The sequence below is a fragment of the Caloenas nicobarica genome, chromosome 6 (genome assembly GCF_036013445.1).
Source record: "Caloenas nicobarica isolate bCalNic1 chromosome 6, bCalNic1.hap1, whole genome shotgun sequence".
Lineage (NCBI taxonomy): Eukaryota > Metazoa > Chordata > Aves > Columbiformes > Columbidae > Caloenas > Caloenas nicobarica.
Genome location: NC_088250.1, coordinates 38,395,001 through 38,420,000, shown reverse-complemented (window position 1 = coordinate 38,420,000; position 25,000 = coordinate 38,395,001). Strand labels below are relative to the sequence as shown.

Genomic DNA, 25,000 nt, shown 5'->3' with positions numbered 1-25,000 from the left:
ATTAAATAAATGCCGAGCGTGTGTTTGTGGATCTTCTGCTGCATCTGAGCACGCAGGGGACTGTCCTGCTTTTATTTTGCCTGGGTACAACACTCACGAGCTTTTCTCTCAATTTACAGAGGCAGGCCTGTATATTCATACTTTATATTTCAATAAATTAATGCTGAGAGGATGAAAATACCATGATTTTTTTTTTTTTTTCATACAGAAAGTGTTATGCAGGGTCACAGATTTTAGGAAGAGGGCAGGTTTAGGTAAAGAAAAGTCATGTTAGCTGAGTGTCGCAATGCTAAAGGATAAATTGTGCAAGTGTCAGCTAAACGAGAATAAAAATGTACACGAAAAATTGCAGCACGTACTCCGGTGACCTGCACAAAGTGAGAAGCGGCGCGGAGCCTTCGTGAGCATTTAATAATTTTTGGGAAGCAAAAAGACACTGTAACTTCTCTTTACCACAGAAGAAAATGACAATGAGGAAGGAAGTGCAGCAGAAATCTTGAACATTACCACTATTATGCAAAAAAAAAAAAAAAAAAAAGCTGTTAACTGTTTTCCCCTTGCTGACTGGGTAGACGTGCCCTCAGATGGAAAACTTCTCATTCTTGTGACTCCTTACTACCAGAAATCACATGAGATGATCAAGGAAGAAAATCACAATAACTATATTTATATCTAACGCTGAACTTCTCAGAAATACTGTACCTTGATTAAAATTTCTGGTAGGCTGCAATAAAAATATCAGATGTGAGACTGGCCCGGCAGATCAATTATCATAATTGACAACATTTTATTAATACATATTGAACTCCTAAATGTTTTGGAAGCGAGATATCCCCACGAAAATGATCCTTAGAGAGGCAGAATGCCAGATCTGGGAAAAGAATCAAGGCTGGCTTGTCTGCTGTACAGTTTAAACAAATATTTTTCATCTGGTCTGCATATTCTATGCTTTTGTACAAATTTAGCATCTGTTTGTACCTGCATATTTTAACTTAAGAGCTTTCATTAATTTTTTTTTTTTTTAAGCTTCAAAGCCATAAACATGTATATTTATACCACAGTATTGTATGCTGGTTGTAAAGCTCTGAATTAAGTCATTCTGTGCTTTAGTTTTGATTAGAATGATACAATTAGAACCTGTTATTCTACCAACTAATTACTTGTAGAATGTGACATCTGAAGAATACTACAAGATTACAAATTTAGGAATGAACTGAGAATGTGCTTTGTTTATATTATTCCCCTATCTTCAGTCAAATCATTGTCATGGAAATGGATTAATACTGGGCCAGTTTCTGTCCTCATCAAAATCTTTCTCACAAAAAATGGGTAATAAGAATTTTAATGCTTCATGTATCAATAAGACTTTAATAGCAGGCTTTGATCTTCTTGCCAGTCTACAACTTGATTGGCCGAGCAGCATCCATCCTCCTGAATCATCATTGACTTGTGTTCATTTCTGGGAAATTCTCCTTTGTTTTTTATTTTTATTTCTTTATTTGGTCATCGTTGAACCGTTTCTGGGTGCTTTTTGACATCTTGTTTCTTGCAAGCGCAGCTAGGTGGAAGATTAAAGCAGATTTTTCACTTAAATCTCAAATACTAAATTCTCTTGCTTAAAAAAAAAAGAAATTCTATATTCATGTGTGGCTTCAAATAAAGAAAGGCTGGCATTTAGGAGAAGTTGAAAAGGCGAGAAACAAATGCTGTATATATTTATTTTTGCCTGTGAAAACCCTTTGGAGGGTTAAATGTTAACCAGGCTGTATGTGTGAATACCTGTTGCACATGAACTAACAAATTAGCAGCAAGAAACCAAGTTTGACAGGCACTCCGAGGCAGGCTGCACCATCTATGAAAATAAGCATTCTCCCCGGTGATGGAGCTTCATCCAGCCTCTTTAAAATGCTATTTCAACTCACTGCAGCTTTGTGGAAAGTAAACTGATCCATGAGAAATACATAGTAAATAATTCTACACATATCATGCTCATCTGCATGTGAATTAACCCAATTTATGGCCAGAAAGGCAGACTTTGTCAGCACACGGAGGGAGCACGGAAGATGCAAACAGATCCTGTGGGCAAAGACCTGCCCACTGTTGAAAATTTGTCACATTTCTGCACTACTTGATATTAATACACGCTGCGCTTCAAATGAGGTTAAAATGACGGTGACAGCTCAGAAGATCTGTGTGATGATAGATAGAGATAGAGATAGAAGAAGTTCTTGTATCTTCCTTTTGTATTTGCAGTTTATTCCAGGTATAGACCTCACAGTGTCTGTTGACTGATTATTTCTTTTAAATACAGAAAAAAAATCCCTTTTTATCACCCGGTTGCTTATTAGACTTGGTATTGGGAAAAGCCCTTCATGTACCCCGAACAAATAGTTCTGTTTTCCACCACTGGCTGTCATGTTTAAAGTAAATAAGTTCTCGTCCATCCAGCACGGCTGAACTCATTCAGTGGCCAGAACAAAGCCATTACGCGGAGGTCCACAACAGCCCTTTTCTGTCCTTCCCGGAGCAGCATCTTCCCTGCTTTGTAAGCAATTCAATAACGTGCAAATGCTAAAAGTGTACATGCTTCTTTCACAGAAGAAATGAAGGAAGATTATGACACTATGGGGCCTGAAGCCACAATTCAGACCACTGGAAACAATGGTACAGGTGAGTTACTGCACGATGCGAGCGTCGCTTTTCTTCTGTGTCGTGTAGAATTAGATGTGCATGAAGTGACAAAACAATTTCTTTCTTGTTTTCGATTTAACAATTGGGAAACATTTACATAATTCTCTTTTTTAGTTTTTCCCCCCCCAATTTGATCACAACACTGCAGCAAAAAACTCATTGAGAGCCCTTGCTACCCCTCCTGCGCAACATTTCAGCCCCTGACTCCTTTTAACTGCATCCTTGTGAGCTAATAGTTTTCAGCAGCGTGAGGAGATGTTTTCCCAAAGAGGGCGAATCTTGTATAGTTTAAAGTAGCTGGACCAAGACACAGTAGTTTTTTTAATGAGAGAGTCTGTACAAAGAGCTGGATAATGAGGATGGGGTGCACCCTTCTTGGCAACCCCAGATTCGCATGGTGCACAGAGTAAGCTATTTCAGAGACTGAAAATATCTTTTCAGCAAGACACACATAAACCCCTTACATAGATACACAGACACACACACTTTAAATGCATATTTATGAGATTATTATGTTTCTGGCTAATCTTTTTTTTTTTTTTCCACTTTCCACATCTCTTTCTTTCCCCTCTTCTTAGAAATCAATACATTTTGTGGAACAAGAAAGAGGACGGAGATATTTAGCAGGCGTCGTCTCTGAGCCATCTTTTTTTTCTATAGCAGAGCAAAACAGCAAAAGGTTTCTGTTACTATTTTCTAATCCAAATGAATTCAGGGTTTTACCATGTTCTTTCCAAAGGCCACAAGGCCACACTCCATCCTCAGCACAGGATCCCCATACATCACCCCCTGTTTCTTTTGCATTTTGTCACAATTTGAGATGTTGCAGGTAGCCCCGATTTGCACGGTTAAAAGTAAGAGTTTTCTGGTATAAGTACATTTCTATGCATTCCATTTTGAGATTTAGTTCATAGGTAATGGTCTCTGCAAATATTACTGTAAAAGGTGGTACCTGTCTTGCAAGGATCTTATTACTCACACTTTCCTAATGTTGGTAACACCCACGTAAAACCCCAATGCTCTTATTAAGTAACACAAGAAATTTACTTTATAATTCTTGAAGGGGAAAATAATAGGAAAATAAAACCGTGTCGCTGCTTTTTTCATCCATTAGATTTATTATGCATGAAAGGAAGGTGGCACCAAGGCACAGTTTATCGTTACATATATACTTAATGATGTTGCCATACAGAACTGGATACACGTGTATTTTAAAAGCCTTTTTTATTTCCAAGGGATGTTAATAAAGTGACAAATTGTGCTTAGCACTTGGAGAAACAGGACTTTAAAAGGCGTCTGATTCAGAAATAAGACTCGATGGTTATCTGAATTACCATTACCAGAGCCTTTGAGGTCCCCTATCAGTCCGTGTGACTTCCTTTGCGCATATTTTCCTTACCATAACAGGCCTTGACTCTTTCATACTTGCAATGTGGTCTGCTCGAGGGGGAAGACTTCATGTCCTCTTAGCCTCTTCCCTTCCAGTATCTGATGGTCTCTTCTGCCTGCTCGACTTGGGCCTCACGACATGTCTCTAGGGGTAGGGTCCATCGAGTCCATGGGCTGTCCTGCCACTTCGGAAACCGGTTTTCTGGGGAGAAAACACGAGGGTTGCCCCTACCCGATTTGATGCACTGCCAACTCGTGATTCAAAGAGTGCTTTGCATGTAGGTGGCCTGCATTTAAAATGCAACCGCAGCTCTGGATGTTGCACCTTGGCAATTCCTTCCCCAAGTGCCCTGTGCAGAAGCCCCAGCCTCCTCTTTACTCCAGCTGCTATTCGCTGCAATGTGTAGTTTGTCCAAATAACCACCACGAGTTTTCTGGTGCTCTGCTGGTGTTTAATACAAATCTTTTGTCACTGAGGTGTTCAGAGCCACCTCCTTCTGTGGAGGCTGGTGCCCGGGTAGGTTGGGTAGAAGATGTTTCTGCAATGGCTGCAGTCTCTGCAGCCTCTCTAGAGTGATGTCAGTTGATTTAGTCATGCTAAATCATCTGATAAACTAAATGCCTTTGCCAGTCTTTTCACCCTAAGTGGAAGATCCCAGGTGACAGCTAGGAGCTGCAGCATCCTTCATGCAGAGTAAAAACTCCGCTGGCTTGCCTGTCGAATTGCCCCAACCATTATCTGAGGAGGAAAGGGGAGAGGTCAGTCCCTGAGCCATTGGAGGTCCTTCCTACTTAGTCTTGGAAAAGTTCAAAGTTGTCTTCTTCAGCCTCACTATAGGCTTTGGGTCTGAGTGTCTGGCCTCAATTTTTCCCTGCAAGTAGTAGGGGGATTTAATACTGATGTTTAATAAAATAGCTGAGGTGAGGCTGAGGCTCATCGCAATGAAAGAAGTTGGATCAGTGACTCCATCTTCAGTGAAAGCCGTGCAAAAGTGACCTTCTGGTCTCCAGGAAAGCCATTTAGGTTTTCCTACAGATTAACATGAGCCCTTCCACATAGGCCAAGGAGATCTCTCTTGCTTAATATGTGCGTCTCCCTCTTGGCACCTGGGCTGAGCACAGAGACAGATTCAGACTCACATACATCCAGCTGCAAAGTTGCTGTAGGTGCACGCAACAAGTGCGGTGTATTTTTGGCATCAAATTCATTTGCACAATGTCATTAACAGAGAAAGAAAACTAAAAGAAAAAGTCTCTGTTATTAGATTATTCTGCTGTTGTCAGAACGGCCTCTTCCTAGCGGTACTTAAAAAAAAAAATCTTGTTATCCATACATTAATCAGCTGCACTTTTATAATGAGCCATGGAGGCTTTAAAGTGGAAAAGCAAGAGTGACCACTAGAGTGAACATTTTAGGCTTTGGTCCTGCTAAATTAATTTGTAAATATTTCTGGGGATTTCTGAAATGGTTACTTGACAAGATTGTGTTCTGCAGAAGAGGTTTTAAAAATATGAATAAATACATTCCTATGGTTTGGTTTATTGTACCTGTTAAGGGTTATTACAACCGGGATGTTTGCAGAAGAGAGATTAATAAATTCCCTGTGAACAAACAGAAAAAAATTTCCTCGTTTCGATTACTAACAGCTGACGAGCTTCGAGTAAAGGTCTCTTAGTATAATTTAAAGAAGAGGAAAAAATATAAAACCTTCAGGGGGAGGAAAACAGAAGTAAAACTTGGCCGGTTGGAGGACAGGCCGTTTTCAGGCTGTAATCTGTGTGTACCAATGGGGGCCTCTCACTTCCTGGCTAATGAAGGCTGTGGTTTTATTAGCTTTGTTTGCGATTAAGGGCAGCTATCACCATCTCGCAGGACGAGTTCCCACACAAAATAACTGGTCTTCCAAGCTCCTTGAACCTCTCTCTCACTTTATCTTGAAAGGTCCTAAATGCCTCCAAAGATAGCTTTCCCTAATGCGTTTTATTTTTACGTGACACGGCCACATCGGCTTTTGGAGCTGAAAATATTTCTGCTCTCCAGGCTCCAATGAGTAATTAAAAAAAAAAAAAAAGACCAAAAAAAAAAAAGACTTATTTGGTGAGGTCACCTGCCGTAGATCTCGCTGAAATCGTTGCCTCGCAGGAGGGGATGTGCAATGTCAGCCCACGAGGAATCTGAGAACACGACTTTCTGCATAGAAAACAAACTAGGGCACGAGAGGGGGAAGCGAGCCTTCCCCCCAGAAATCGAGAGAGAGACCTAATGGTTATCAGATGGGTCTTTTTAGTAACATTGGGTGAGCTTCCAGCCACGTCTGAATTGTCAGTAACGTTGCTAGCGAGAAACCAGGTATACATGGTCACCTTTTGCTATTTACGTTAATCTGCAGCGTCCCAGCGCTGGTTGTATTGTTTCAGTTAAGGATCTGTCAGCTTTTCCGCTAAATCCCCTTGTTTTTAGGGGTTTATAACGTAGACATAAACATTTGCTTTAGCTCCCGGATTGCATGCACAGACATAGAAGCTAAATAATCCAGAGAATTAGGAAGCCAAGGCCAGTATTATCGCAGCAGCCTGTTGGATCAATCTCCAGATAGACTTGGGTGCCGGGAGGGAAGAACCTCATTTGGGCTTGAGTTTAGGACCGAATCTTCTAATACTGACTCAGGCCTTGCTCAGTGGCTTGAATCTCCATCTTATAGATGTAGTTGCAGGGTCCAAACACCCCCCAGCCTGCCTGGGGGAGCAGGAGGACATGGGACATTCCTCCCTTGGAGCCATCCCACCCTTTCCCCTTCCTGCTCTCATATCTCCTATCCCAATAAAAACTCACTTTCCCTGCTTTACAGGTAGCATTTACTGGCTCACAGTCTGAACCTAGCAAGAAATAAACTTATTTTCCTTGGGTCTATTGCTAAGCCAAGAGACGGAGTAGCATTAAGCCGGAGGGTGGATGGTCTTGCAACAGTTGGAAGATCTAGGCATAGCAAGGGAATGAAAAGTCAGGTTTCCAACGTAAAAAGCAATGCCTCACCTTCGTTCTGATAAAAGCGAAGTGAAAAACATAGCCGGATGCTCATGTGCATAAGGTGTACTTCACCAACCACCATTTTGTTATATTTCTCTTACAGCAACAAAATGGAGGTGAGGTACTCAGACTTGTTCTCCATACTTACACTCCACTTCTATAGAAGTTGCTTTATCGGAGGGGCAGAAAAAGGGGCTATTGCTTCTCATGCTACTAACAAACGATAGCAAGAGCTACAGAAGGACCAAGGCAGGAGCACTGTGGTGTTGTAGCGGCTCCCTGCAAAACCACTGTGATAGGAACAGAAGTTTCCTTCCAAAAACAGGGTCCCATGACCGGTGCCATTTGGTCACTGTCACTAAAATACTGCAGAACGGTTGAGAAGCTGCTCAGCTCACACGAAAAATAGGGCATCTTTGTCTCTACCAGCGGATTTGATTTTATCGGCCAAAGGGATGAGGTTTGTTTGCATAGCTGAATATCTGCTTTTATCGATGACGATGAGATCAGCGCTTCAAATCAGGCGCTTTCAGGTTTCCAGTTGTGCTACAGTCGGAGGCCACATCTCATTTTGACTGCCAGCATCACTTAGCGTTTTTGTAGGAAACTGAGGCAAAGAATGTACTCGTTTTTAAACACCAAGGGGCTGGTTAGTGTCATTTCCAGTGGTTACGAACCAGCATAACTCTGTATGGCCATAAACCCTTTGATTTCCATGAGTTTACTCCATATTGCTCCCAGGCGCCAGTGAGAGCAGAATCATGCCATTTAATTTTTTACTTTTACGTGAACTGTAGAACAGTTTATGGCATTGCCTCATTTTCTTATTTCACCTAAGGAGAAATACATTAAGAACGTAATAAATCATAAGCCGTTCTTTTCATTTATGGTCAGTTAAAAACAAGTATCTTTAATTCCCTGCCACCAACTGTGTCTTCCAAGACTTGTTAATAAAAAAAAAAAAAATCAGAGAAAGAAAACGATCAGGTCATTTTATTTTTCTGCTATAGTTATGTTAATATTTGTCTATAACCTGCTAGAGTTTTTAAGGTCTTTCCTGTATGCAGTGTTCATGCATGGAGGAGAAAACCATATTTTTAGTAACAGGATGTTTTGTGGTTGAGCATATATTATGTTTCATGGACATTGCATGCACAATAAAAAATTGGGTTTACATTCAAGGAAAAGAAGGAAAACTCTTGTACAAACTGTAAAAGTGGTTTTAGGCTCAGTATCGCTGTTATGGTCTAAAACATGTGGTTCTATTTGTAGAAAACTATGAAGCACTACATTTTTTTAAAAAGACCCTATTCTGTCATTGTAACTTAACATTTCAGGGAGCAAAAAAATAAAGGGAAGGTGTGATTGAGTGATTCTTGTGTCCACTATGGAAGAGCAGCCTGAGACAGGACACCTCATAGAGGAGAAGTTGTTGTGGTCTTTACTACCTGTAACTACTGTCTCCCGTGTGGGGACTGTCTCAGGGTTTGGGGGATCTGGGGCAGCTGAGCTCAGTCCTGTAGGTCGAGCTGCGTTCACGCCAAAAGCCATGGGTCCCCCAGGAGCCCCCTGAAGGTTCGGGTTCCATAGATGAAGGATTACCTGCATTACCCAAGCCTCATAAACTTCTCCTGCCACCCTGTAGAGCCCGCATTCTTGTTAATTTAACAGCCCGCCTTTACTTCCATCCATGCCGGTGGAAAACCCACATTAATTTTATTAGGAGCTGGAGCAAGAGCGATGAGAACGAGGATCCAGCTGCAGCCCCAGTAACCAGCTCAGCCTGTGCGTGATGGTTTGAACCGACCCGAGCTCTCGTGGAGAGGATGCGCTCAAACCCCTTTTCTTTTCCCCTTCTCTCGTCTTTTTAGTGAAGAACGCAAATTGCACGTCGGACTTTGAGGAATATTTTGCCAAAAGGAAACTGGAGGAAGGAGATGGGCATGCAGTCAGCATAGCAGAGTACCTGCAGCGCAGCGACACGGCCATTATTTACCCCGAAGCCCCCGAGGAACTGTCTCGTCTTGGCACTCCAGAGGCCAATGGGCAAGAAGAAACTGGTGAGGCTGTAATTCATTTTTAGCCAGTATCCTGACCTCGTGCAGCTGTTGCAATTATAAATGCACTACATGCCTGGGTGTTTACCTTAAAAATTGAAGAACAGCTGCAGCGGCATGGAATTTCATGAGCAAAGATTGGGGCTGTAATTTCAGTGTATTGTGATTTTTTAGTCAGCAAATTTGTATTATTTGGCGGGTGAACTGAAGAGCTGAATTTAAACGGGAGAAAGGCTGCTATTCTGGTTGGGATTTTGGGAAGTTTTAAGCAAGTCTTGATGCAACAAAAGACGAAGTAGCCGACCCATTGCTCTCTGATGCCTTGATAAATAATTGGAAAAGCATTGGTAGGAAGGATTCGGTCAATGGCGTGAGTAGTATAATGAGCTGGGGCTGGGATGCAAATCACCGATCGATAGGGAGAAGTATTTCTTAGTTTTCCAGCCAGCGAGGTCTGCGGGAGGAGCGATGCCCGTAATTAATTTCCTAGCAGGGTCCGGAGCGGGTCCTGCGAGTCTGCCCGGGGCGTGCGCGGGTGCCGGTTCCTCCCGCCGCCGGTTGGAAACGCCGTCCCTCCCTCTCGGGGCAGCAGATTGCCGCGATTCCTCTCATACCATCCCGGGCAATCAGCCCATGAGCTGCCATTGATTTGTTGACCTTTTGGCCTGCCTTTTCCCCCCCCGCCCGCCTCCCTCCGCATCCCGGGGTGCAGACCTGCCACCTGGAACTCCAGATGCCTTCGCCCAACTGCTGACCTGCCCCTACTGCGACCGGGGCTACAAGCGCCTGACGTCCCTCAAGGAGCACATCAAGTACCGCCACGAGAAGAACGAGGAGAACTTCTCGTGCCCTCTCTGTAACTACACGTTTGCCTACCGCACCCAGCTCGAGCGGCATATGGTGACACACAAGCCAGGGACAGATCAGGTGGGGGGCTGGTTTTAAGTGATTTCTTTCTGTAATAACCCCTTAGAGAAACGATATTGCTTTGATTGGCAATCATTATTAATTTTTCATGGCATTTTGAAGATGCAGATCTTTTAATGGTAATAGCTTTAATTGAGGTCTAAATGATTTTTTGATGGTCTCTTCTAATATGATTTAATAGTCTTATGTTCACGATCGAATGAGTGTGTTAATTTCTAATTTAGAAATTTTATTTGCACTTTAACTTGACTTTAGTTTCGTTTTTATGTTCCTCAAAAAGTGAATGAAACTGTAGCATTTTAATTATACATTATTAAACATCTCAGCAATTTTAATTCCATTTTTCACCTAGTTTTACTTTGCAGTGTTGCAAATAGGAGCTCCAAGACATACTAAAAGACCCGCTAATATTTTTTCATTACTTTTTGAGTAACCTTTTCCATCACGTGAAATTATGCGTATTTGGTATAATCGTTTGTTAAACATAATTACACATTTTCAGAATAACTCTTCCTACAGTCCGTATAGGCTATCATTTGTGATTGCGCCACTAACACATGCATGCGCTAGAATTGTGGCATCCCTATCATTCGTATAGCCCGGCAGTGTATCTGCAATAAATCAAAGCAGGTTTTTCCTCGATGGGATGCATGTAATATTATATCAGTGCTGCATTAAAGGAAATGCAACGTATCTCAAACAGGTGACTGAGCTTCCCTAGTGCTCTAGACAGGCTGGGGATAGACCTGTGCCACAAAACTCTACGTAACAGCAGAAAAACTACCCCTGTCCTCGCCGGAGAATTGTTCTGAAAAGCCGTCTTATGGAGGGCTGTAATGGAAACTCAAATGGCGTGGTTAAAACTTAAATAAATAGCTGTGTGCATTGTGTCAAATTATAAAGGCTTTATGCTGTATTTGTTTTTCTTAAAAACCTCAGAATCTGTATATCTCTTTGTAGTTTTTTCTCAGCATAAGGTAAATTCGGTTAAGCAAAAACACACATCTCCTAATCATGCGATTTTTGCAATTAGCATTTTTAAGAGAACCGCTATCTTTTGCTTGATCTTAAATCAATATGAATGATTCTGGAGCCGGATTCACCTATTCTTTCCTTCCCGTGGCTTTTCTGGTAGTCAAACGCATTTTCACATGTGTATTTTCCACCGTAAGGTTCTTTCTTTTGCTTCGTAGCATTAAAAACACCAGGGGAAAAGCAAAAAAAAAAATAAAACCCGCCTAGATATTTATCCAACATAACCGCCTGAAATTTCACATGCGAGAGCGCGCCGGTGCTGGCGCATTATGAATGGTAGCTTTGGTGTTGAAAAGTCCCCTCATTTGCTCATGGCATTTACAATTAGTAAATTAAAATGATTGTATCATATTAACAGTGGCACAACTAAAGTTTATAGTAGTCCTCGGAGGGCGATGGGGGGAGACAAAACAGCTGTTGCTGTTTGTTTATGCAACTCAGCAACATATGAGCGCGGGTCCCTCAATGGCGCGCGGCGGGCTGGGCTCTGCTTGATCTTTGAAGGTTGCTGCTGTTTGAACAAACCTCCCTGTGTCCCATGTAACACCATCTGTCTCGCCAGGAATGTGGGAAGAGGCAGCACACCCTCGCAGTTGTCATACCGTTTTGGCGCTGCCTTTTTTTTTTTTTTTTTTTTCCTTCCCCCTTTAATTTTTTTATTCCCTTTTTCCACCCCCCCCCTCCCCTCTCCCGCAATCGGCTTTTGTGTCGTGGCCGCTTGCAAAGGGCTGACCTCCTACTTTGAGCATCCAGAGTGCTTGGCTGCTTTATTATTCTTCTTATTATTATTTTTTTTAAATTATTTTGTTTCCTCTCCAAATTCAAAGTCACGGGGATTTTCTTGCTTGTCACAAAAAGGTCGTCTGCCTTTGATTATATCTTTGTGCCACTTTTAACTTTCAACTTGCCCTCGCCCCTTAGAAGAGCACCGGGGGAAAACATGGCACGAGAGGTAGCTCAGGTCTTCCCTGCTGCTCTGTGATTTTAACAAACATTTCCAGCAGCAGCTCATGCCGACGATGCAGTCTCCTCTGTTTGATAATGAATTAAATCTTACACGAAATGCCACTAATGGCAGCATTTCTGTCTTTCCTACACACGCAGTAAACAGAATTTTTAAACAAGCAGAGTCCCACATGTTCAGAATCTGCTAGGAATATTAAGAGCCACAAATCTTCTTATAAAACAGTTTCTCTCATTGTAAGATACCTTAAAGCAACACATTTCTGATGAGAGACTTAGGAAATAATTCTAAAGCAAATACCGAATGCTCGTGTGAAAGTACTTTCTCATTTGTTTCGGTTTACTGCCAACATTCTGATTTTTATTGCAACGCTGATGAGATAAATAAATATACATGCAGACCTTTTGGTCCGTTTGATAAATTCAGAGCCACATTAATTTTGTTTTTGTTTTTTAAGCTACAAATTCATGGTTTCTCTTGCGTAATTATATTTTTTTTCCCCCTCCTAGCACCAAATGCTGACCCAAGGAGCAGGCAATCGCAAGTTCAAATGCACTGAGTGTGGCAAGGCCTTCAAATATAAACACCATCTGAAGGAACACCTGCGAATTCACAGTGGTGAGTAGCGGAGGTGCCGGTGTGCTCATTTGCATTTTGTTTAATTAGCTGAGTTTTAAAGACTGCTTAAAATTTACACAGTTCTGCTTCTGACTTCTTGGAGCTACTAAGGTATTTCATAAGTGATATCTGAGTCATCCTCATTTATCACGCTGTTAATACCACGGTCTCGCTGAAAGATTTGGAAATAGTAAAGCTTCCTGCAAATAATATAGATGGTTTGTTCTGCACTTGGAGTTCAGGAGCGTTCACTCGCTTCGGTGCAGTTGGACCCTGAAGAGTCCATTATACTTTCCATAACAAAAAGTCTCCCCGAGTGAAACGCAGCTCATATTCTCAGATAACCAGTAAGTGCAAAGTGTCTCCAGTCGAATGACTTGTGCGTTTTGGCTCTCCTGCTTGACGCAGCATCCTGCACACGAAACACCACCGGGCTCTATCCAGGCACAAACCTCCACCTCTGCAGATATGGAGGTCCTAACGTCAGGACTGAGTTTCTCATACCATGAAAATTCATTTTTTCTGGGAGAAAAAGAAAAAGAAGAAATCAAATTTGAATGGTCTGGATTTGGTTTGACTTCCTTGACCACAGGGTAGTTTTCTGTGACTTGAGATGGTCATTCTGGAGCCGATCTCGCACCTTGGTGGTTGTTGCTGGCTGGAGACCGTGGGTCCAAACCGACATCAAGACCTGCAGAAAGAGGAGGGTAAAGCAGTGGTGGTGTGTGGCCGTATTCATAGAATTGGTATTTGGTATTAATCGGTGGATACAGAGACAATAAGTTGGGTGGCAAATGCGATCGCTCGCAATTATAGCAGCAACAATGATAATTAACATTCGCTTTTAATTATCATTTTAGGTGAAAAACCATATGAGTGTCCAAACTGCAAGAAACGTTTCTCCCATTCTGGCTCCTACAGTTCGCACATCAGCAGCAAGAAGTGTATTGGTTTGATCTCTGTAAATGGCAGAATGAGAAACAATATCAAGACGGGTTCTTCTCCTAATTCTGTATCTTCCTCTCCTACTAATTCAGCCATTACACAGCTGAGAAACAAGCTGGAGAATGGCAAACCACTTAGTATGTCTGAACAAACAGGCCTACTGAAAATTAAAACAGAACCACTAGATTTCAATGAATACAAGGTTCTTATGGCCTCACATGGGTTTAGTGCAACTAGTCCTTTTATGAATGGTGGACTTGGAGCAACCAGTCCCTTAGGAGTTCACGCTTCTGCTCAAAGTCCAATGCAGCACTTAGGTGTAGGGATGGAAGCACCGTTGCTTGGGTTTCCTGCGGTAGGCAGTAATTTAAGTGAGGTGCAGAAGGTCCTACAGATTGTGGACAACACGGTTTCCAGGCAGAAAATGGACTGCAAGGCTGAAGAGATCTCCAAGTTGAAGGTTTACCATATGAAGGATTCATGCTCTCAAGCTGAGGAACAAGGAGTTACCTCCCCCAATATTCCCCCCGTGGGTCTTCCAGTAGTAAGTCATAATGGTGCCACTAAAAGTATTATTGACTATACATTAGAGAAAGTCAATGAAGCCAAAGCTTGCCTCCAGAGCTTAACCACAGACTCGAGGAGGCAGCTCAATAACATTAAAAAAGAGAAGCTGCGAACCCTAATAGACCTAGTAACTGAAGATAAGATGATAGAGAACCACAACGTATCCACTCCATTTTCATGCCAGTTCTGTAAAGAAAGCTTTCCTGGTCCCATTCCGTTGCATCAGCATGAACGTTACCTGTGTAAAATGAACGAAGAAATCAAGGCAGTCCTTCAGCCTCACGAGAACATGGTTCCCAACAAACCTGGAGTGTTTGATAAGCAAACCCTCTTGCTGTCATCAGTACTTTCTGAGAAAGGAATGACTAGCCCCATCAACCCATACAAGGACCACATGTCTGTACTTAAAGCATATTATGCTATGAATATGGAACCCAACTCTGATGAACTACTGAAAATTTCCATTGCCGTTGGCCTTCCTCAGGAATTTGTGAAGGAATGGTTTGAACAAAGAAAAGTCTACCAGTATTCAAGTTCCAGGTCACCATCACTGGAAAGGGCCAGTGCCAAGGTGGCGCTGGCTGCCACCAACAACACTCCCACTAAAGACTCTTTGTCAGCCAGATCTCCAATAAAGCCTGTGGACTCTATAACTTCACCATCTATAGCTGAACTCCATAACAGCGTTACTAATTGTGATACTCCTCTCAGGCTAACAAAACCTCCTCATTTTACCAATATTAAACCAGTTGATAAATTGGACCACTCTAGGAGCAATACTCCTTCTCCTTTAAATCTTTCTTCCACATCTTCTAAAAACTCCCACAGTAGTTCTTACACTCCAAACAGTTTCTCTTCTGAGGAGCTTCAGGCTGAGCCTTTGGACTTGTCTTTACCAAAACAAATGAAGGAACCCAAAAGTATTATAGCCACAAAGAACAAAACAAAATCTAACAGTGTAAATTTAGAACACAACAGTGTTTCTTCATCATCTGAAAACTCAGATGAGCCACTGAACTTGACTTTTATCAAGAAGGAGTTTTCTAATTCAAATAATCTGGATAAAAGCACTAACCCGGTATTTGGTATGAACCCATTTAGTGCCAAACCTTTATACACAACACTGCCACCACAGAGCGCATTTCCCCCAGCCACTTTTATGCCACCAGTCCAGACCGGTATTCCTGGGCTGCGACCATACCCAGGACTAGATCAGATGAGCTTCCTACCACATATGGCCTACACTTACCCAACTGGAGCAGCTACTTTTGCTGATATGCAGCAAAGGAGAAAGTACCAGCGGAAACAAGGATTTCAGGTAAATTGTTGCACCCGTTTTCTTTTGAAATGCTACAATTTCGTATTCTGTGATACGTCCTCTTACAGAGGAAAAAGTCCAAAGTTATATTCAGCATTTCCAAAAAAAATTGGCAGGGTTGATTTTGGTCTGAACTTGCGAAAATGCAGTGGGGTAGGAAAACAAATCGCGATTAGCTTAAGGAGTACCTCTACATGGATTCAGAAGCAGTATCGATACCTTTAAATAGCTATAATTTTTGTGGTTTTATTCTGTTACGAGCTCAGTCGCTCCTTATGAGAATTGTGTACTAATAATGATAATGTTCACGAAAAATCCCATCCTGTAGTAAAACAAGAAAAAAAAGGAAACTTTGTAGGGAAACTCTGTAGGGGTCCCCTCATAGTGAGCATAATTACATTTCACCATGGGGAAAAGAGGCAGCAGGAGACCTCTGGGAATCACCCCCACGTTTGGACGCAAAGCCGTCACTCACTAAGCAGAGGTCCGTATGGCCTTGTAGAAGCTCTGTCCCACTGAAAGCCCTCCAAATTTCCACCTCCATGTTTTTTGGGGGATTGCTCACACGTCGTGCGTGGGAAAGGCGTTCTCTCTTCTCATGACCATCTGAGGGGTGAGAAACATGGATGCGTTGCTTCACCATAGCCCCTTCCTTCAACCCATCTACTGCCCTTCCCAGACTACCAGTTCTCTAATCCCCACCAGTCATCTGGAACATGTTCCAAAAAAAAAAACCCACCAGAGATTAACAGAAATTATTTGGAGACGTAGCAGCTAGGGCCCTTAATTGCAGACAAAGTCTTTCCGTGGACACATAATCTGGGTTAGCGCTGCTTCATGCCTTGGTACAACCATCAATCCGTTTCTTGGGTCATCCCAGAGTCAATACATGAGCAGCAAAGGATTTCACTGCTCACATGCCTATAGTAGAGAGCTGCACTACAGAAGTCACATACTTTTATAGCTTTTTGCTGGGTGTATTCAGACATAATGTACAGGGTTTAGTTAAATGAGATTAACTGATTATAGATTAATCATTTTTTTTTTCCTTCTTTTTTTTTTTTTTTTTTTTACATTTGTGCATGTTCCCCTATGTCCTATTACGGTCTATTAGTAATTTTACTGAGTAGTAAATGTTTTATAGTTTCAAATGTGAAAATCAGGTATGGTTTTACATTGCAGGCGGTAATCCCTCTTTGCACAATAGGAGCATAAATAGCACTGCACCTCCATAACAGCTGTTCCACTATTCCAATTTCCAGTACATCTGCCCTCTTTGTAAATGTATTTAAGCCTATTTAATCTTCTCTAATATTAATTAGTGCAAACCTAGTCTAAGAAAACTGAACTGTGTGATAGCAAATGGAAATGTATGTTATCATGCAAGTTTGCACTCTCTTTGGATCAAGACAAAATAAATATCAAGAAATTTAATAATTTACTGATCCACATTCATTATTGCTTAATGCTGAAGGCTGTTTTAACATAGATAGAACATTGATAAAAAGCGTTATTAATATTCCCTATTTCAAATTACAAAATTAAATATAAAAATATAGCTTAAGGCCTTTAGTCGGAAGACATACATTTAAATGGATTGCATAATAATAACATTTGTACCTAAATATAAAATTCACTTAAAACCTTTCTACAGATACAGAATATATCCAAGTTTCAGTGTTGTGAAAGGAATAATCTCTTAGCTGTTGCTTACACTTACCCCTGTAAAATATTACACCACCTTTTGCCATCCATGAAGAGCCTCCCCTTTGCGTTTTCTGCTCCTTGAAAATATTTAGTGCTGATTTGATAAATACTATCCGCTTGTGTAAATGATATTATTGCAGAGTGCTCAAAGAAAGTTGGTTCCAGGCACAGAAGTAGAAGGCTCTTTGTTATTTCCACAGTTCTCATCAGCTGTAGTCTCATTACCAACAGGTTCCTAAGCTAAGAAGGACCACCGTCCTAAGTAGATATTATTTTAACTTTTCTGGGGCGGTTGGTTGCTCCGTGGGAAGGAGCGGTGGTGGAAGCGGGTGTCGCTGACGGGTGGTTCCCTCGCAGGGAGAATTGCTTGATGGAACCCCAGACTACATGTCCGGCCTCGACGACATGACGGACTCCGACTCCTGTCTGTCCCGAAAGAAGATCAAGAAGACAGAAAGTGGCATGTACGCGTGTGACTTATGTGACAAGACATTCCAGAAGAGCAGTTCCCTGCTGCGACACAAATACGAGCACACAGGTAAGGTGGCCGCGCGCGCCGAGGGGAGGGTTGAGGTCCGCGTCACGTGTTTTTTAATGTGTCTTTCATGAGTGCGCTCGTGCAACAAACAGTTTGGCAGGTGCTGAGGCTTTCATCAGGGGAAAAATAATATCTTTCACCTAGTTCAGCTTATTTTTAAAATTTTTTTAGTAGCTGTTGCTTGGCAAATGACTGCCGCGATGGGGTGAATCTCAGCAGGTGCTACGTGAGATGTCACGCCGAGGGCAGTGGCAATCGTGGCACTCAGCGTCTCACAGGACGAGCCCTCTTCAAATAAGGCACTCAGAAAGCACCATGACTTGGTCAACACGAAGCCTGGCACGGGAAGGAAGAGCGACAGTGTATTTCTCGTTTCTTAGACACTATCTGACCCTGCACCGTTTAATCCAATAGAAAAACTTCCACTGACGTTAGCAGCGTGAGAGCTGGCTCTGGCTGAGTTATCTCAAAGTAAACAGCTCACAGGGGTTGCTCTCGCCGTGATTTTGCACGCCAGCAGCACAGGCAGGTTGCATTTTCCTTTTTCGCTTCTCAGTTAATGCCTGGGGAATGTTTCCATCTCTCCCGAGTAGGAACCGATTTTTGTCTAGCTCAAGGAAGCTTGCCAAAACTCACCGCGGATTGTCAGCTTAAAAAATATTTTGGTTTAAAAAAGACCCTCCATCACACCTATGCTGGCCATGGTTGCCCTTGCAGGCGGTGCCCCCTTCCCTGCTGTCAGCTCTCCGAGGGGACGCACCGGCTCAGGATGTTTCGGTTAGGAGAAAACGGCACCTAAGCTGCTCAAATAATAGAGATATCAAGTTATGTTAGACAAAGGGAACGTGAATTATCACGTGAATCGTTGTGCAGCAGGACATAAACTAAACTCCAACTTCCTAGAGTTAGAAAAACCTTACTCAGGAGGAAACTTTCTTTAACTTTGAAAGCTGAGTCTCACTTCAGGAAATGAAGCAAGTCACATCATCCTTCAATCTCACCATGTGACAGTAAAAAACTTATACCTCTCTATTAATACATCTTCCAGGCCGCGCACAACCATTTGGCGTTTCACATATGAAAAATTTACAGTTCAGAAGTGGACTCTGCCTTTAAAAAAAAATTATTTGCTTTGTTATTTTTCCTTCTTGTACTTTTCTTCCATATTTTAAGATAATTTCATACAGGAAAATAAAAAAGAAAGTTAAAATACATGTGGGATTAGGAAAGAAAATTAAAAGCAACATGTTGGACAAGATCAGCTAGTTCATTGGTGGAATGTGTTTCTCTGCTACATTATTCAGATCAAATTGTTTATTCAGTAGAAGAAGCTTTTGAAGGCTTTACGTCCCTGCACCTTTCCTCTCCTGAATGATTTTATTACAGCCATCTGCAAACATTACGGTTTACTACACTACTACCATAAAGCTCTTATGTTAGAACTGGCCTTCATATATATTGGGATCTGGACATATGGTTAAATCCCATAAAGTTGGTAGTCCATAAGGTCGACAGACATATGGTTGAAAGGCTGAAAATTTGACAAGCTGAAATGTGTGCAATCACCTTGATTTGCAAAATAAACTGCATTTGTAAAAGCAAAAATATGTTCTGGTCCTTAAGTAGCACAGGAACCTACTGCCTTGGAGAATGCCACCCAGCTGTGGTGCAGGGACTTTTCTCCTTCTTTGCTCTGTCCCTTTCAGCTTCTCAACTCTACGTCTGACAATTTTATGGGACTCAGCCTTATGATCCAGAACATGTCTACAGTGTCATATTTAATACATTAGAACCACAGCCCATCATCGAGCTCGAGCGTGGCATTTAGAGGCAGAAAGGATGGTCTCGAGGCAAAGGCACAGGCGCTGAGAGCATCGTGCTCTTTTCTATGTTGCCACAAAATTCCTCTGCAAATTCCAGCAAATTGCTACATCTTTCTCTCACCTTCGCCCATCTCTGAAGTAGAGGGAAAATGATACCAGCCCGCCTCTCAGGAGTGTTGTAAACCTTAATTCATGCAGGCTGAAATCCTGCGATGGAACTCGCTATATAAAGTGTGAAGTATTATTAAGGATGTGTTTGCTCTATGGATCTTCCACGCATCACGCTACCGTGAGATAGAGGTGGTTGGGAGCTCTGAAGACCTTGGCTGGGCTGGCCTCCATAACTCATTCACAGCCGTCAGGAGCCACGCTGCGCTGGGACGTTGGCTGATGGCTCAGCGTGCATCTTAAGTGAATTTCAAATTAATTTGATAGTTTTGGAAAAAAGCTTGCAATTGCATTAGTAACGTAGGTGCTAAATCGCAGTCCGCGTTCGGTGCAATGAACTGAATTGAAAGTAACACCATCTTTTGCATTTGGGGTCACTGTGAGAGTAAGCCTGGGTTTTTCAATCAATTTTTTGAAATCTGAAGAAGAGAAAAACTTTTTTTAAAGTGTGTTGCTCTCTTCTGACCATCTGATCATGATCAGTTGCTACTTAATTAGAAACGTATTTTATGAGGAATTGGAACAGGTCCTGTCTTTCCTGAAGAAGCACAAATAGTGGGTGATGTTTATACTGTTATCCTTCTTCCTAAAAATTTCTATGTGCTTTTTTAGGTCTTTTTTTCTGATATTTGAACAATCAGGTTTTTCTTTGGCACCACTTCTCAAAGTGCACATACTTATTGCAACCAATGCTGTAATGAGGGTTAAAAGAGTCTGAGAAGACACTGTTGCTGCTTAGCAGCCCCTAAAGATTTACCCCAGATAAATTATTTGGAGCAGAAAGAAACATCGATATGTAAAACTGTATGATCTGCCTTCAGCATGTGCTACACCAGCTATTGTAAAGGAGAAAACAGGAATGTTGTAGATATTGCGGTGGAGTTGGGGTTCCTTGCCAGGGCAAGAAGAAGGATGGGACTTGGCTAATTCTTTGTGTAAAACCAAGAACTTTTGGTAGGACCATGTGGCCACAGATCAAGGAGCTCTGTGGTTACCTCTGCACACTGTGCCTGCGGCAGCTTGAACACAGTAGAAAAAGGGGCCCAAATTTCACAATCCATATTTTTTATTTTATGCAGTATTAGTCGTATGTTGCAATAACTTCTAGCTTTATGTGGAGAAGGAAAATTTATGGCATTACTGCAATGAGTGAATTGCGTTGGTTCTGGCTGATCTGAATTTTAGCAGAGAGGCCACTGCTTGCTGCAGGACCAAATTCTTCCAAGTTAATTTTGGGATGCCATTTCAATTTAAGAGAAATTATGTGTCCATTTTAGAGTCTGGGCTTCACAAGATCCTATTTCCTTAAAACAAGAGGACGCAGCACTGTAATTAGGGTTCAGAGCACGGCAGGTAGCACAGGAATTCAGTGCTCATGTTCTTTCCCTGTGAAGTCTCATGAACTCATCCTAACTTTGGTCAGGCTGAAATTAGTTAAGCGTGTGTCTAATCTCAGATTTCTTCAAGCTACATAGTTCACGGTTCAAGATGCTTTCCTTGCTAAAGGCGAAGAAGAGGATTGCCTTCATGGCAAAGCTTTGGTGCCGTTTGGCGAACAAAAAACCGTTGCGTTGCAGATGAGGGAAAGCAGGAGAGCAAACGGAATGGAGCCCCTAAAAAACAGAGAAATACCCTGGCTCCTGGGTAGCAATCCAGCCCCCGCTTTGTCGTCACCACCGCGTTGGGCTGATCGAGGAGAGAGGTGAAGGTTTAGCGTTTGTCCTGCTCGTGGCACCACGTCTGCCGCACACCAGCTTTGTCGTAGCTTCGCAAGGAAACTTGCAGCGTTCCTGCTCTGCAACAAAAGCCGGAAACAGTCTTTCAGAATCCTACCTAGAAATTTTAAATCCTTTCATTGTTGTTCTATATTACATTATATTCTATTTTATTACTTGTGTGGGCTGTCGAGGGCCTCATAGCTGTGTTAGTGCTTTCATCCTTTCCTTTTCCACTGTATATTTTATTAAGACTTCTTTTTTATTTTTGTAGCTTTCATGCTGATGCAAGCACTAGTTTTATTTCCAGATTGATTCTGTAAACTAAATATTGTTCTTGAGCCTGGTAGCAAATCAGCTCTCTCTGGCTAGTATTTTGAATTCCCTGCTCAGGAGTTTTCTTTATTTAGAGCTTGATTCATAAAAAATTTACATGCTATTTAAAGGTTATTTTTTCATACAACTTCAGAATTCCCCATTTTACACTCAAATAAAGAAAAAAGAAGGATATGTTCCATGCTTGTGAAATTTGTTCCGTAGACAAGGTCTCCTATTCAAAACGGAACAGGTGCAGCTTGGGCAATTATATATAAATTGCATTTATCTTGCACCTTTGACTGCTTCTCTATGCTCTGGCTGCTAATCCGTCTCCATTGGGACTACATCTAACGTTCAAACCCCCAAGCAGCTTCAAAGGAACCACCTTTAGAAAATAAAAACAAACTGTCACAAAAATGTTTCCTTCTTTCCTCCAAAGAGTGAGATTTCTGTTTGCCCCCAACTCCCATAGAAACAAGACCCACTTGCCTTGGGCAGAGGATGGGTGATATTTGGTCTGAGACCAGCGACAGTTGACGATCTGATGTCTTATGACTTTTAAACCACCGCAAATGGGAAAGGCGTAGCTTTTCAGTCAGAGACTTTTAGCGCAGGAAGATTGAGAGATACTCACTGTTAGACTTTTTGTTGTTTTGTTTTAACAGAAATGGAATTTTAGAGACTTTGCAAACAGATTAGTTATAATTTCCCCTCTGTAAACTGAGCGCAGGCCCCTGTGGGATGCAGATGGTGGAATAAAAAAAAAAAAAAGCCCAAACATTTCCTTTAGACATTTGAGAGAGATTTAACATTTAGTTTCACAGCAAAATGTGGCATCTACACCAAGGCATCCACACCAAGGCATCCACCTGATGACACACAAGTGTTTTGTGAGCCCTCTGTTGAGATGTCTTGGGTTCTTCTCTCCTAGTTCCATCCCCATGGATAACACAGATCGTCTCAGATGAGAAGGCATAAAACCTATAGGGTGGGATGTTCAAGACTGATTTCTTTCGACCCATCTCTACTCCACTGATGTTATGACACTGCATGACAATGCTTTTACTGTGTGTTAGCTAAATAGCTGATAAAGCAGCTGAGACCACCTACAGCTGGACATTCTCCTCATCCACCTACAGTTGTAGGTTTGTCCCCATCCACCTACATTTGTAGGTTCTCCCCATCCACCTGCAGTTGTACATTTGTCCCCATCCACCTACAGTTGTAGGTTGTCCCAATCCACCTACAGTTGTAGTTTCTCCCCATCCACCTACAACTGTAGATCTCTCTCCATCCCCAGTGTAAAATACCTTACTTCAGCTTTATTTTATGGCCTACTAATGCATTGTAGGGATTAGGCATGTCTTTTAAATGGCTGAAATACTGGGTTTTGCACACGGGGGAAAAAAAATAATTCTTCCGCAAATGTTCGGAAACCCGATACATTTAAAAACATATTTCAATTAGTGTTGTAACAGCTGCACACTGCTAAGGTATGTTGTGTGGTGTCTAAACAAAGAACTTTGCTCAAGCTGTCATGTTCCCTCAGATCAAAACTGAGTCCTTGGTAGGGATGTGGTAGACTAAATAGTTCTAGTATAGCCTTTTTAGTAATAATACAAATTAACATGAAAATATGAAGTATTTTAACCATCTCATTTCTAAACTAATTTATAAAATATGGATGATTCCATGCCAGGCTACCTCTGTGCTGGCTGGGGGGAAGCCCCAGGTAGCAGGAGGTGTAGCATTGAATGAACACCCCACGTGAAGAAGGAGCAAAGCAGGCAAAGACTGGGGGTTAAGCACATCACCCAGCCTTAGATGAGCAGCAGTGGAGTTGGTTGACTTCTCTTTGAGAAAACGTGCTGGGCAACTGGATGGAGCACAGCTTGAAGAGGAAGGAAACGTGGGGTGAGGGAGGCGTAGTGGGCACAAAGGTAGTGCGCCTCAAAAATATCAGGAAATTTGAAGTAATGGAGAAGGAACGGTGTTGTGGAGAAGTGGAATGAGACAAGGGTTGGGCTTGCTGATGTTAGGGAAAAGTAAGTCAGAGGGAGGGACTGAGACAGCGTGGGCAGAAGTTTAGTGAGGAGAAAGACACACAAAAAAGGTGCTGAGTTAAAGCAGAATGTCTGCAAGGAATGAAAGAGGAACAAAATTAGCAACTATGGAGATACCAGCAAAGGGATGGCAGCGTGTTGCTCTGAGTGGGCTGAGCAGGACAGCTGGGATGAGGCAGGGATGCAGGCAGGAGCATCTGGTGCATCCAGCTGGGTGGTTTGTAGTGTTGGGAAAGCTCCCACCCCACCCCTGAGGGTTTTCTTCTGGAATCACTGGGGTTTGAGGAACGCTTAGGTCGAGAGCGCTTTGGGATTTTAAGTTAATTTGAGTGACATGTTAGTGCTAAAATCTCCCTGGCTAAAATTGGGATTTCCCCACTGTGGCAGAACTTGTGGTCCAAACGGCTCCAAATGTGGTCCCGGCTCTGGATGTCGTGCATCCCCAGGTCAGGGCTGGAGGTTGAAAGCCAAAGTACCTGTACAGCTCAAAGCTTGGAGTTTTCTTCAAGCTTGACCTTTACCCAACAGGTTAAATTGGCAGAAATGCATATTTAGGAAACAGATCATAAATGCAGTACTGCTATAATTCAATATATCAAGCTTGAATTTTCAATTTTACTGTAAAGGGAAATAAAGAGAAAAAAGAAACCTTGTATATGTGAAAGCTTAGAAAACTCTCATACAAAGAAATGTAGTTTGAGTGCCAATTTCCAGGCATCCGCTAATTTCCCTGTCACTTGGACTATTCTATCTGTGGTTTCTCCTGTATTTTCCTTCCTGTCAGATCTCCCCTTCGTTCATAACGTACAATTTTTGGCTTCCTTGAACATTTGCTAATCACACCTTATTAAACGTGAACTTTCACAGTGGGACTTGAAGGTAGCTGTGACTAGATCAGGCAAAAAAAATTAGCATATTCCTTAGTATTCATTCTTAGCAACTTTTCTACGGAAGTGATTTTTCTTTTTTTTTATGCCTGACTTCCCGTGCTCTTGAGTCCCAGCAGTAACTGCAGAGGAATAGAAGGCAGGTCAGGAGCAACTTGAATTTTCCTGGAAGTCGAGATCTTTCAGCAGTCTGAAAACATATTTCATTTTTCCTGCTGGATTTCCTCCTGTGCCGGTGCTGC

At 42.1% G+C, this 25,000-nt stretch overlaps 1 protein-coding gene across 3 annotated transcripts in view; it reads left to right on the top strand.

Moving 5' to 3' along the window:
• Nucleotides 1–25,000, top strand: part of ZEB2 (zinc finger E-box binding homeobox 2) — a 114,728-nt gene that overhangs the window by 86,076 nt on the left and 3,652 nt on the right. For 2 of the 3 annotated variants that reach the window (XM_065637397.1, XM_065637398.1), the window contains 6 exons: nucleotides 2,599–2,670; nucleotides 8,980–9,168; nucleotides 9,878–10,092; nucleotides 12,601–12,709; nucleotides 13,570–15,539; nucleotides 17,604–17,784. In XM_065637397.1, coding sequence (XP_065493469.1) covers nucleotides 2,599–2,670; nucleotides 8,980–9,168; nucleotides 9,878–10,092; nucleotides 12,601–12,709; nucleotides 13,570–15,539; nucleotides 17,604–17,784 — 2,736 coding nt within the window. The remainder of the gene's footprint in view (nucleotides 1–2,598; nucleotides 2,671–8,979; nucleotides 9,169–9,877; nucleotides 10,093–12,600; nucleotides 12,710–13,569; nucleotides 15,540–17,603; nucleotides 17,785–25,000) is intronic. The other variant, XM_065637399.1, reaches the window with a different exon arrangement.